Source organism: Scophthalmus maximus, chromosome 13, assembly GCF_022379125.1.
Source record: "Scophthalmus maximus strain ysfricsl-2021 chromosome 13, ASM2237912v1, whole genome shotgun sequence".
NCBI classification, from domain to species: domain Eukaryota; kingdom Metazoa; phylum Chordata; class Actinopteri; order Pleuronectiformes; family Scophthalmidae; genus Scophthalmus; species Scophthalmus maximus.
The window spans coordinates 7374517-7387773 of NC_061527.1; the positions used below are offsets into that span (position 1 = coordinate 7374517).

The 13257-nt window shown below is 40.7% G+C and overlaps 1 protein-coding gene across 1 annotated transcript; it reads left to right on the forward strand.

The window, feature by feature from the left end:
* Positions 1 to 421: 421 nt before the first annotated feature.
* On the forward strand, positions 422 to 7545 carry mob3a (MOB kinase activator 3A). Its single transcript, XM_035646715.2, has 4 exons — positions 422 to 654; positions 2639 to 3194; positions 5233 to 5435; positions 6823 to 7545. The coding sequence occupies exons 2-4, from the start codon at positions 2777 to 2779 to the stop codon at positions 6850 to 6852; spliced, it is 651 nt and encodes a 216-aa protein (XP_035502608.1). The 5' UTR covers positions 422 to 654; positions 2639 to 2776; the 3' UTR covers positions 6853 to 7545.
* Positions 7546 to 13257: the final 5712 nt, after the last annotated feature.

Here is a 13257-nt window from a genome sequence, read left to right on the forward strand (position 1 = left end):
AACATATAAAAACCTAATCCAATGTGAATTTAAAGTAAACGAAGAATACATACATAGTGAGTGTTAAATCATAAAAATAAAAAAGGAAAGAAAAGAAAGGAAAATTTAAAAAAACAAACAATAAACAAATGGCCAGAATTTCAAGATATAATTAAGAAGATTCAAAGAAAAATTTGATTACAATTTTTCTGCTTTTTACTTCATACACAACATCAGTCTGGGCGTCTTTCTTCAGTGTAGTGTTTTACTAAAGCATACACTGTGAAATCATTTAATGTAAATAAAAGCAGTAATTTTTCATAGTTTAGAGTAGATTTGTGGTTTACCCAACTAATGTTTAAAGCCCCTAAATGTTGAGAGTTCATTACGCTGGTCAAAGCGGTCCATTATTTTGAAGCTTCTCACCGGAAGTCGTTGTTGGTACCTCTGACTTGACCGCGGTGTACTTTTCGCTACGCAGGGAGGAGTCAGGCGGTAGTTTCTTCATGAAAGTGGCACGTTTATTGAATTATCAGTTATCTTTACAACACATATCGCGGCCATGTGTCCATAATGTAGTCCGCGTGTGTCGTCGCAGCAAAGCTATCGATCCGTTATCGGGTGATTTTCGACAAAACATCGAGGGGAAACTGGCGGAACAGGAAGGCGGAACAAGTAAGTTCGGGAAAGTGGCTTTTCAACTGTGCGGGGTTCGATCACAGCAACACTCACTGTTCTCAGACGATTTTAATTTATTATGTTTCGTGAATTATTATTTTACGAATATTGTGGATTGTGTCTTATCTGTGTTTTGGGTATTTATTTATTTTTGCTTTTAGGGAGCAACAAGTCCGAGCGAGTCGGCTCGTCTCGTCACACGAATAAACTTGGTACAGTCGTCATGTGCCCCGCTCTTTTAATCTCGAGCCTCTTATCGAGGACACTGCGACAACAGCAACAACAAAAAAACGAGATAAAGTTTGTGGTATGATGGAACATGAGGGGTGCGGATATATGTACGTGTGGGTTGTGAATGGACCGAGCGGGCTCCCGTTCCGACGGTGACGGACGGCTCGATTCGCTTTTTACTGTCATTCCGCAGATTCGTGCCTTCACGGCGGAGTCGGCGTCTGAAACCGGAAACGAATCTTTGATCGCGAATGCGGCCTTTTGTGTTGACGCCGCTCGTGCACCTGAGCACGTGATGATCGAACAGATCGATCAGGTCCTCGTCCAGGTTTCTCTTTTTGAATCGGCCTCCTCAGACAAACATGTGCTGATGAATTTGTATTAATCATCATCATCATCATCATCATCAATTGTCCCGAACATCTTTATTCCCACATATTTCCAATCAAACATGAAGTCATGATCTTTTTTTTTCTTTACCTGGAATTTGTATCTTTAATCTGAGCTACACGAGCTAATTTATTTATTTATTATTATTATTATTATTATTATTATTATAATCAATTACTAAATTAATCGCCAACTATTTTGCTAATCGATTCAAGTAGTTTTTATGATTTTTTTCAACATTCTCTGGTTTCAGCTTCTTAAATGTGAATATTTTCTGGTTTCCTTTGCTCCTCTATGACAGAAAATAAATGTATTTGCAGTGTGGACAAACAAAACATCATCTTGGGGGGGGGGGGTTGGGAAACACAAATCGACATTTTTCACCATTTTATGGACCAGACAACATTTTGATTAATCGAGAAAATAATCGACAGATTAATCGAGAAAATAATCGACAGATTAATCGATTATGAAAATAATTCAGTTTCTTCCACATCACAAGAAACATCCTATGAATTCATATGAGCTTGTAAGAAGGCGGATAATGGGCTTAAACTTTTACCACATCCGTGCAAGTTTAGACCCAACACAATATGAACTGGGCCAAATATAAATATGCCATTGTTGCTACACTACAACAAACCATTATTTTCTGTGACAGTTAATCTGCTGGTGATTTGTTTGAATAACTGATTAGTTGTTTGGTGAAGTAAATGTAATTAGATGTCCACAAAAAAAAGGAGTGAATTCTTCAGATTTTTGTGTTTGAGAAACCGTCCAAAATTTTTGATTTTATTCAATTGATTAGGAAGCTCATAATTTCATTTGAGTGTAACATCGCAGCCAACTCTCGTGCATCACATGTCAAATATGCTTGAGTGATGCAATTAAACCTGAAATGATTCATGAGTCAATCAGGTGATTATTCGATCAACAGAACTATTTTCATTAGAGCCGATATGGATTTTTGGAGGCTGATACCAATATTGGAGAGTAAAATATTTCCGATATGATATATAAATTTTATTATATACATTTGATAAAAACAGCAAAGAAATGTCAAATATTCCTAAAATGCCGTTATCAAACCCTTATGACAAAGAAACCATAATCTTTATCATAAGTAACTATAAATAAAAAGAAAACACAAATGCAACCAAATATATAGATACATTTGCATTGTTTAATATGTAAAATAAAAACGTTCATATTTTTGCAAACATAAACGCAGAAACAGGGATGTAAAATACAGGGAATATGTGGTACTTTAAATTACTTGTAGAAACTATGCATTTCAATATAAGTGTGTATTCATTCACCAATCTCTGTCCTTTTCTTTTTCTCCTTTTATCGTACGCAGGATTACAGAATCACGGCCAGACACCGAAACGCTGTCCATCACAAAGCGTCTGCACTGGTTATTTACTCAACCTTTTGACTGCCTCCATTCCAACGGTAAATAATTCACGAGTTGTAGGCGCCGCCGCCGCAGGCAACCATGTCCATGGCCCTTAAACAGGTCTTCAACAAAGATAGGACATTCCGGCCCAAGCGTAAGTTTGAGCCCGGGACGCAACGCTTCGAGCTGCACAAGAAGGCCCAGGCGTCGCTGAACGCTGGGCTGGACCTGAAGCAGGCCGTGCAGCTGCCCCATGGCGAGGACCTCAATGACTGGGTGGCCGTCCACGTGGTCGACTTCTTCAACCGCATCAACCTCATCTACGGCACCATCAGCGACTCCTGCACCGACCAAACCTGCCCCGTCATGTCCGGTGGACCCAAGTATGAATACCGCTGGCAGGACGAGCACAAGTACAAGAGGCCGACTGCGCTGTCGGCCCCCAAATACATGAGCCTGCTCATGGATTGGATTGAGGTACAGGTCAACAACGAAAACATCTTCCCCACCAATGTCGGTGAGTGCAGAGATTAGACACAGATGATGCGCTAAGACTAAAGATTCAGAATTAGCCAACAAACTTTTTTTGGTCTTGAGGGTTTGATTGTTCACAGAGACAATGTCCACATTCCACTGATGTAACAAACAGCAGCCATTACTTAAATTGTAAATCGAGCCATTTAAATTATTATCTGAGCAATAAAACGTCACAAAATAACAACTGTTGCCCATCATGGGAGCTCAAAGTGACACCTCTGGGTGTGTGTGTCCAAAGAGCGTTACTCTCCCCAGAAAAACACAGGCAGGGCGAGAGAATTAGAATTATTGTCATATAAACCCTCAAAACTCCCGATGTATTCAGTCGACGCCTTTGTCCATGAAACATTCATCACCCCAGAACCATGGGAGACCGCTCCTTCTGTGCTGCTGCCCCTCATCTGTGGAACTCACTCCCAGACCACCTGAGGGCCCCACAGACAGTCGAAGCCTTCAAAAAAAGGCCTTAAAACTTTTCTTTAAAAAAAAAACAACCTTAAACTAACTTCATTTTAAGCAACTGTTCTTATGCACGTTTGATTTGAAGCACTTTGTGATTTTTTACAAAATGAAAAGTGCGTTATAAATAAAATGTATCAATATTATTATCAATAATAATATGAAACTTAAAGGAGCAGCAGATTTTTTTTACTGCTGATTCCCAGTGTAGGTGTTGCGATCCCCACAAAAGGTCGCAGAACAAATTTGAGGGATCACAAACAAATTATAATCGCAAAGGAAAGTAGATAAGAAGTTGTAGTAGATTCAATTCCATTTTATTTGTATAGTGACAAATCATAACACACACTTTCGCACACACTTTACATATGAAGGTCAAGACAAAGATATTACATTATCACAGAGAAATGAGCAAGCTCCTTGGAGAGAAAAACCTTCCTTTTAGGGTTAGGGTTAGGGTTAGGGGAAGAAATCTCGAATAGACCCGGACTCGGTTGTTTGGCGGCCATTTGCCTCGACCGGTTGGGGTGAGGGGAGAGAGAGGGGGAGAGAGAAGAGACCAGGAACAGGAAGCTCTGTCAGACTGATGACAATAACACTAGTGACATTATACAGAGTTGTGTTTTTTTTAGACTTCCCTCTAATTGTTTGTTGTTGTTATTTCTTCTTCTGGAGGTATGGAATAATAGTTTTTTTAGTTAAAATGTATTTTTCTAAAAAATCTACTCAAGTGGGGGGAACAATCTGTCTGGTCTCATCTAGACATAGTAGACATGCAACAGATGACTTTGGGATGCAAGTATAGATTTTTGTTTTATTTTGAAGGGTCACAAGTTACTAAAGTTGGAAACTACTGCTAAAACATGCACCTACTCTGTATTTTTACTTAATAATTGACCTGAATGAGTAATCTTTCTGTCCTTTCAGCATGAGTTCCCCCCAGAAGACACAAAGGCCTCTAAGGCCTCTACAATCTACAAAATTATGTTTTATTTGAACTCTGCAAGGCCAAATTTATTAGATCGCCCTTCACTGTTGCACATTGTGAACATTGTCAGTTTATCGTCTGTTGCCGCGGCATTCTGCTCTTTTCTTTTATCTCACTCGACCCGGAGAGCGCCGTCCGCGTGCCACGTGCTTCGGCTCGGGCGTCTGACTAACGACAGAAACATCTGAGCAATGGATTTAAAAAATGGGTCACATAATTTACAGGAGGCTATGAATAGAAACGACCTCTCTGGTGCACTTGTCCTCTGGAAAGGAATTCCTGAAATATTATTGAATCAGTCAAGGCAAAAACAAGATCCTAAGTTAATCACTCGGTTGGGACTGAGGCTTATGCCCCCCCTCAAAAAAAAAAGAAATCAAGTCGTGTTGGTTTTCCATTCACGCATGGTGTAATACTAGCTTAGTCCTTTAGCATGTTGTTTTCCAACCCGAGTGGCTGCAGAGCTCAAGAAAGGTTGAGGAACAAATAGAAAGGTTTACTGTCTTGTAGTAAAAGGTCAACATGGATTGACCTCTGTGTTCTCTCCCGTGTCCATCTGTCTGACTCGCAGGTACTCCCTTCCCTAAGACCTTCATGCAGGTGGCTAAGAAGATTTTGTCTCGTCTGTTCCGGGTGTTTGTCCACGTCTACATCCACCACTTTGACCGCGTGAGCCAGATGGGGGCCGAGGCCCACGTCAATACCTGCTACAAGCATTTCTACTACTTTGTCACCGAGTTCAACCTGACTGACCACAAAGAGCTGGAGCCTCTGGTGAGTCGAAGGGAGGGGACGGGTCATAATCTCGAGCCAGACACAAACATGAAGGAGATTATGTTAAATAAATGTGCTTTGTTTTGAAATAATGGAATTACAAACCTTTAACGCTGAACTAGTTGCAGCGTTGTTAAAATTATTTTCTGGATCCAATAAAAGGTTTAAATAAAAGATCATTTTCTAAATGAACTAACAGTGTCAGATTGTATTACTGAATAACTCTTGCCAGTGTACGCAGTTACATGAAAGTACCAAAATAAAGCACTGTATTAAATTTAATAATCACATAGAAAGAAGAGCCTGACTCGTACTGGATTTTTGAAACCGATATCAAAATGTGAGGGTTTGAATCACCTGGTATTTTTATGTAAATACATAAAATAAAACATTAGCAATAACAATCCCTTTAATTGTTTTGCCTACCAAGATAATGTACTCACTGAGTTGTTGCACTATTATGTTAACAGATGCTCTGATACTGATTAACTGTTGGTAATTGTTAGTAAAAATGAAAGTAGGTGGTTTGTGTTTCCTGTATTTAGGGGTTGCCCGTGAAAACCTAGTGGTCAGAGACATTGACTGTGAGCTGCAACAATATTTGCAACAAGTAAGATGCAACTTGCAAATTGAGGCCGAGTAATTTCACAATCATTTTAATGCATTTAACTAACCATAAACATTTACGTAAAATGTAGGACTTTGTGAGTCATCTAAGGAAAAAGCATAATTGTGACGCCTGTGGTTGCAAGTCACCAGTTTGTGAGTGATGCTTTATTTTCAAACTGATTTCAAGATTCTTCTTTTTCCTCATTAATCCAGATTAGATTTTTAAATCTTTTTTAATAATATTCGACGACTGCACAGTTCAGAGCGGTTGCTGCAGAGTTATCGTCTGTGTGCTGATGAATCGATTGTTAATGAGCTCTCTCCACCCTCTCTGAGGGAGACTGTATGTTCTGTGTGTGTGACATGTCTCATCTTCTGAAGTAGGCCAGTGTGACCAAAAGCCTGTAGATACATGTGCGCATGTTTTGACCTTTTGATTTTTGCATCCAGCGTTTTCCAGTCTCGTGGCGGGTTGTCGTACCTTTTTGAAAAATGTCTGCACAGTCCCAACAACAGTAAATGAACCCATATCAGTGACATAATCCTTAATGCGTCAGGTTTCTATTTGCAAGAGATGAATCCAGCCATGCGTTGCTAATGCTAATGATGTTGGCTAATGATTACTAGAGTCCATAGCACCCCCCCACCCGATGTCATCACAATGCTCCACTGTGAACATCGTCATAAGCCAATTCAGCAGTCATCGCCCAAACCCTAATGAGTACAAGTACTTCCTTCATCGCTGTAACTCGCTGTACTTTGTGTGTGTCTGCTACAGAAAGAGATGACCTCTCGGATGTGCCACTGAGGGAGCACAGCGGACCTGCGGGACACACGCTTGACACACACATCCGTCCATCCAGAAGACTGCAGTGGGGAAAAAACATTCTGAAAAGAGTCTATTTTTATATTTAAGTACTGTTATCTATTTTAGCCACATACTGTAGGTTTCAACCATGAACCTCGTCATGTGAGGCGTCCCGTTCCCTTGGGAAGAAAAAAAAAGTTTTCAAACATTTTATCAGAGCACAGTATTAAGAGGTGTACGTTTGTGTTGACGTTCTTGTTTTCTATTTTATTTGAATCTCAATCATTCCAGGATGCATCTGTCTTTCCTTCTGTTAAAATGGTCTAAAATTAGTACGATTTCTTAATGTAAATCTATAAAAAAAATCACTATGTTGCAATATTAAAATAATTCTCTACTCTGTTATAATCTGATTTTATTAAATCACCTTTTGATTTAAATTGCGTTTCCCACCTGAATCTGATTGGCTACACCTAAATCTAATCTATTTTTTATTTCCTGGGTAGGAAAGATATTTTTCTATAAAACAAGTAACTTGCTAATTTTTTTTATTATGTTTTTGGGCAGAGAAAGTATTAAGTCCCAAAATGTTACATTACAGTGAGGAAAATGCATTTCCTTCCTTTTTCTGAGTTAAAAAAAATGTTTTGAATACAATTTTAGGAATTTAAATAAATGTGTGGTTCTGTTGCATTCACTTGACGGTTACGTGGAAATGACTCAGACATTATCAAGTCTGTTTTATTTTACACTCTGGGCCTTGAGCCACCAGGCAGCTTCTCATATGTCGAACCTGCAGGTGCTTGTCGCACATACTCTCGGCTGCTGAAGGTCACACAAGATTCAAACCTCACATGCCAAAAACTCTGATTGTGGCACATGTTCAAGCGGCCTGTCTTCATCGCCGTCCACCGGGTGGCGTCAGACACCATAACCGTGTTGTCTGTATTGAGGAAATACTGTAACCCTGCATTTAATGTTGTAGCCCTTATGAAATCTGCCCAATGTCCCAGCTAAAGCCATGCAGAGGGGATGTGGGTACCCGATTCGGGTTAATGATTTGACTAAGCAGATTATGCAAGAAAACAGGCCAGACTGTGCTGTGATGAAAACAGAGGGAGCTTTTGTGTTCAGGGAGCCTGGCTCGCCAGGATCGGCGACAGCAGTCATGAAAAAGGCTCGAGGACAACATTGTCGGTCGGATTTCGAGGCTGTCATCCGTCATAATGGTTTGGATTATGTGGTGAATGAGCATTGATCCAAGCGCACAAGAAACACACCTACTGTATAAACACACTTTACAGTACAACTTGAACGAGCTTTCTGAACGTGGCCCATTATTCTTATTGCCCGTATGGGTTGATAGTTTGTGGGGGTGGGGGGTTATTGTGTGCAGTGGTGGAGGAAGAGTTTATATCTAAATACATCAAAATACATTATTCCAAGAAAAGTTAAGTACAGAATTATCATCAGAAGAATGTACTTGAAAGTATTTCTTTATATACACTCAGTGGCAACTTTATTCGGTACATTTGTACGGTCTAACAAACAGCTCTGCCTTTTTTAATTTCTCTGGGGGGGGGGGGGGGGGGGGCTCAAAAAGTTATGTACAATAAATGATCATATATGCTTACAAAAGTTATTTAAAATGAGACTGGGCCCTAACTAAACTTTTTTACGATACATTTTATTTTGTAAGATAGTGTAATACTTTCCTCTGATATTAAGTGGAGTTGGAGTTCAAAGCAGCATGAAATAGAAGTACTCAAGTATAAGTACCACAAAGTTGCACTTAAATACAATACTTGAGTAAATGTACATACTTGACCCCTCAGAATGGATGGGGGTTATTAGCTGCCTTGGCCTGTCAGTCAGTCAGTCATCTGAACTGAATGTTTATGGTATCAACATGTCGATGTTTATCAGTATATATACTCAACATATTTTTGACACGATATGAATTCTTATGGGCCAACATGATGTAACTATCCGTCCCAACAACATCAACCAGTTGCAATGAGCTCATTTCCTGCTGCAACCTGATCCTCTTACAGTACTGTCCCTCCTCTCTGAGTCAGTGGAGTCACTTCCTCGAAACACTGGCAGCCCGTGATATGCGCACGATACGTGTGAGATGAGCTGTGGCCGCCTCCTGCCCTTCCCTCCCTCTGCCGTGTTCTCCCCTCTGTTCTGGAATGTATCAGGCAGCTCCGAAGGTGTCCGTGGTTGCAAGCCTCGAGGAGAAGCACTGGAGAGAGGCCAAGAACAAGGGGGAAGAATATCAGGTTGCAACCAATCCGACTGCAGCTTGTGCAACTACAGTCAGGGTGTACGCGGCAGTGTCATCCTGTTGTTTTGGTGGCACGGTGTGACCATTTACATGTAGAGAAAGGGTTTGGGAACATTATGTGACTCAGCAGATGTTGGACTGAGCACACACTCGCAATGGCTTTCGCGGTTTTGTGCAACCGAGTTGCCTCGTGCAGCTCCTCCAGCCAATGGAGAACAAAAGTGATCATGATTTCAAGGGGGGGGCAAAAGTTAATGTGGACCCACAAAGGTCCCAGACAATTGTATAACTGGGACCATAATCGGTTAGTCCAACCAGTTTATTGTGGCTCCGCACTTACTTTGCTGCATTTCATATTTATGACATTAATTGGAAAATCTGTGCATTATGGACTGTTCACCGGACAAAACAAACAATTTTGAAGACGCTACCTTTCGCTCTCCGATATTAGGGGAGGATGTTTCACAATTTATGGTAATTAGTACCAAAGCAGTTAATGGTACTAAAATAGTTTAATGCACACCTCAGTAAACAAGTTGATTTGGAAAACAATCAAAGGTGAATCGACAGTTCAAACTAATCTTTGCATGCAGCCCTTACTGTCACAAAACAAAACTTAATCCAATGTTTCGCTCTGAAAATAAAGATGCTTTTATATCAGCTGTTGTGAAAGCATTTAGCTGAACCAGCTGTTCTAAAGTACAAGCTTATTCAGAAGTTAAGTCGAGTCTGAAAAGTCCATTGAAATGACTGAACATTTCAGCTGCGTGCAGACCAGTAACCGGTTTCAGTAGCTGGTGTGTTGCCACATGATTCTAGGAATTCATTTCAAATGCTTTTTTTTTTTATATATATACATGGTTATATAACAATGAGCAACAGCGCAGAGAGAACACATAGTTTTCCAGAGCGCAACTGAAACAAAGTTGGACCAAAACAAAATCGGTTGCAAAATCCTCAGCAACTCCTCCTTTGTTAAAGGATTTTTGCTGGATATTGGAATAATTCCAGTGGTCCAGAAGCTCGCCTGTCTCCTGTTATACCTAAAACACTTACATTTTTGGCAGAGGTTATGTTTGAATGTTTCCCCAACTACAGGCTGCCGTCTTCCAGGGATTGACTCTGGGAAGGCTTCTAAGAAAAGCTTCAATCAGCGCCCTGGGGCACTAAGACCTTCCCACTTGAGAAACATGCACGCCTCATTGTTACAGTGAGAAAGATTAATGGCTGATGCTACCACACTTTTATTTGGACTTGCTTAGAGGCGTGTTTCATGAAAACATTTGCGGTGTAGCATTTCTACACTATTTTTTATACATGTATTTATCTTTGTGTACATATGTACTTTCTTTGAATCAGCACATCAATCGAATGTGACTGTGATCTATCTTTTGACAGATAAGCATTTAAAGTGCAGCTTTGGGCCTTTTTTTATTGTCAAACACTGCAGCTGGAGGGTTTTATGAGTATAGCACAGTTTAAAATGCTAAAACTCTAAACATAAAGTTTCCCACTTAAGTTGCAGACTTTCCGACTATCACATATAGAATATGTTACCCATTGGCTTTTTGCAGCTCTCCGTTTAACTCGCATAATATTTACACTAAGTGATTATGTAAGCCCAAGGCTATTATATACTATTCCTTCTTATGGCTGCACCATTGACTGAAATACTTTTTCAAACAATAGTCTCTTTATACAACAAGATTCATTTTGTGCTGAGTCGGCCACCTTTGGGGGTTTAATGCTAATAAAAATGAATGTTCAATTTGAAATAAACTATCTTGAACTGTACTGCACAATCGAGAAGTAAAGTCTTATCTATCAGATACAAAGGCATTGATGCCGATGCCAGAACAACACAACACTGTGGTTGATCTACATCTACAGCTATACTGTATATCCCTACAGCATTTTGACTTGACATGACTAGAATCTGTACTGCCGACAACAACAACAACAGCAACAACAACAGAGATAAGCATCTGTTGTATCACATTTCATGCTAAAATAACCTCAGTCTGAAGAGAAACCGTCCCTGAGTGTGTCCCGGTTGACTGCATTTCACTTCAGATATTGGGTTGTTGCCACCTGAAGTTATTTATGATGGCCTACACCTCTTCCTCTTGACCTATAGTGACACAAACCCACCCCCTGCACTTTGACGTGTGATCTTGTTTTCCTACTAAAACCTGTAGCTGCACCATGTGCTCTCGGCTATGGGGATGGTCTGCCAGCGGCTTGCGTAATGTTTGCTACCGCTGGGCTTATGTTTGAGGGCCAGGAGGTGAAAGGAGGAGGAGAGGCAGAAAGCCTCCAGTCACAAGACTTGTCACTCCTAAAAACAAACCCTACATGGTTTTCATTAAGACACCCATGATAAACAATACAGTAATTCAATATGGACAAGAGATTACTGTTATACAGTGATAAATAGCACATCACATGAGGACATACAGTAAAGCAAAGCACAGGCAGAGCACATGGCAACACAGGACTTCTTTTATTTATATCTGGACTTTCTAAAGGGGATGCATATAAAGGAACAACAATAAAGGGATCTAACACCCCTCTCTCGTGCCTCCGACAAAGTGTGAACATTTCATGTCTGAGGCATCTCACAGTTAGCAGATGATTTAAGAGAGCACACGTTTCCACATCATCAGAGTTCTTGGATTTTTTTCATTATCACAACCATGAGACAGCGTCTCCACCCTTGTCAGAACATGCCTCCTCACCGGGCTCTAAAACTTGTCCAGCCAGCCTTGTCGCACTCACAACAAAGGGTGCAAGAGGCCATTGCGTGCGCCCACACACACACACACACAGACACACACACCTTCCATGTCAATTGCTATAGATCATATCCAAATAATTACTGTGCATCTGATTTGAGCACATTATGCAGCCACGTTACTTGAGTCTAGAAATATATCGTAGTTGACTTTTTATTTTTTCAACTTCTAAAATTGCTTTGACTTTAAATCATATCAAAGTCAGTCCAATACTAATCCAAGTAACTAAGTACATTTACTCAAATACTCTACTTGAGTCCAGTTTTGCAGTACTATGTACTTTTTTTTAGGCTACATTATACAATTCTAACAGAGATCAAGGCAAATACCACATGTTTTACTCCACTAATCTGACATCAGTCTCTATCTTTTATGTTTGGCTAAAAGTTCATTTACAAAACACTATATCATAAAAAAATGCCTTACTTCAACCGTGCACAGCAATGGACCAGCAACAACAATCTAGTAATATCACTACACTGACAGGAGTGAGTTTGCTAGTATTTAAAGTCATTTTACATTTAATACTCTAAGTGTATTTTGATGATTATACTTATTTATTCCCTTGGGATGTTGCTGCTTTTACTGACATAAATCCTCTAAACACTTCTTCTTCCACTCGGTTCTATCTCTACTTTACATTGCAGGACAGCGTCTGCATCAGTGTGAGTGTGTGTGTGCGTGTGTGTGTGTATGCGTGTGTGTGTGTGTGATCCTGAAATAAAGCCATGCCACTGCCACAAGTGTGTGCTGTTAGAAGCTGCAGTCCATGCAGTGACCCAGACGGGGATTTCTTTGAACAACCATATGTCCACTGCCATCCATCACCGGCTGTGAGACTTTCTGAGTTCAGGGCACTGTAAACGTACATTGATGAGGTAAACATAGAATTAAGGGGAGGTGGGTGGTGCATGTCTGCCTGCGCTCGTTGCTTTCTACATAGCACAACGCTGACCGATTGTCATTGTCTTGTTGACACAGTAACGGCGGCAGCAGCAGCAGCAGCAGCAGAATAAGAAGCTGTTATGATGATGATTTCATCGCCGTCATACAGTCAACCGGTGGATCTGGTCCGTCCGCATGCAGCGCGGACCGTTGTGTCTCCTACCTCGCGCATCTTTCATCAGCCGAGGGGCGCTGATTATGCCGATGAGCACGTAAACGCGCCGTGTCGCCCTCCCCCCCTTTGCGTTGTCCCATCCCGTGGAGACAAAATAGAGCTCGGCGGGCCGCGTTCCATTTCGTGTTCACCACCCCTTTGGTTTCGGGCTCTTTCTTTTTCTGAATTGAATTTGGCCCGGTAAAACAATGAGAAACCAG

Excerpts from the sequence above, each read along its gene's own strand:
- mob3a (XM_035646715.2), top strand. The coding sequence starts at position 2,777 with ATGTCCATGGCCCTTAAACAGGTCTTCAACAAAGATAGGACATTCCGG. Across the intron at positions 3,195-5,232 it reads CATCTTCCCCACCAATGTCG|GTACTCCCTTCCCTAAGACC; the intron begins GTGAGTGCAGAG and ends TCTGACTCGCAG. Across the intron at positions 5,436-6,822 it reads ACAAAGAGCTGGAGCCTCTG|AAAGAGATGACCTCTCGGAT; the intron begins GTGAGTCGAAGG and ends TGTCTGCTACAG.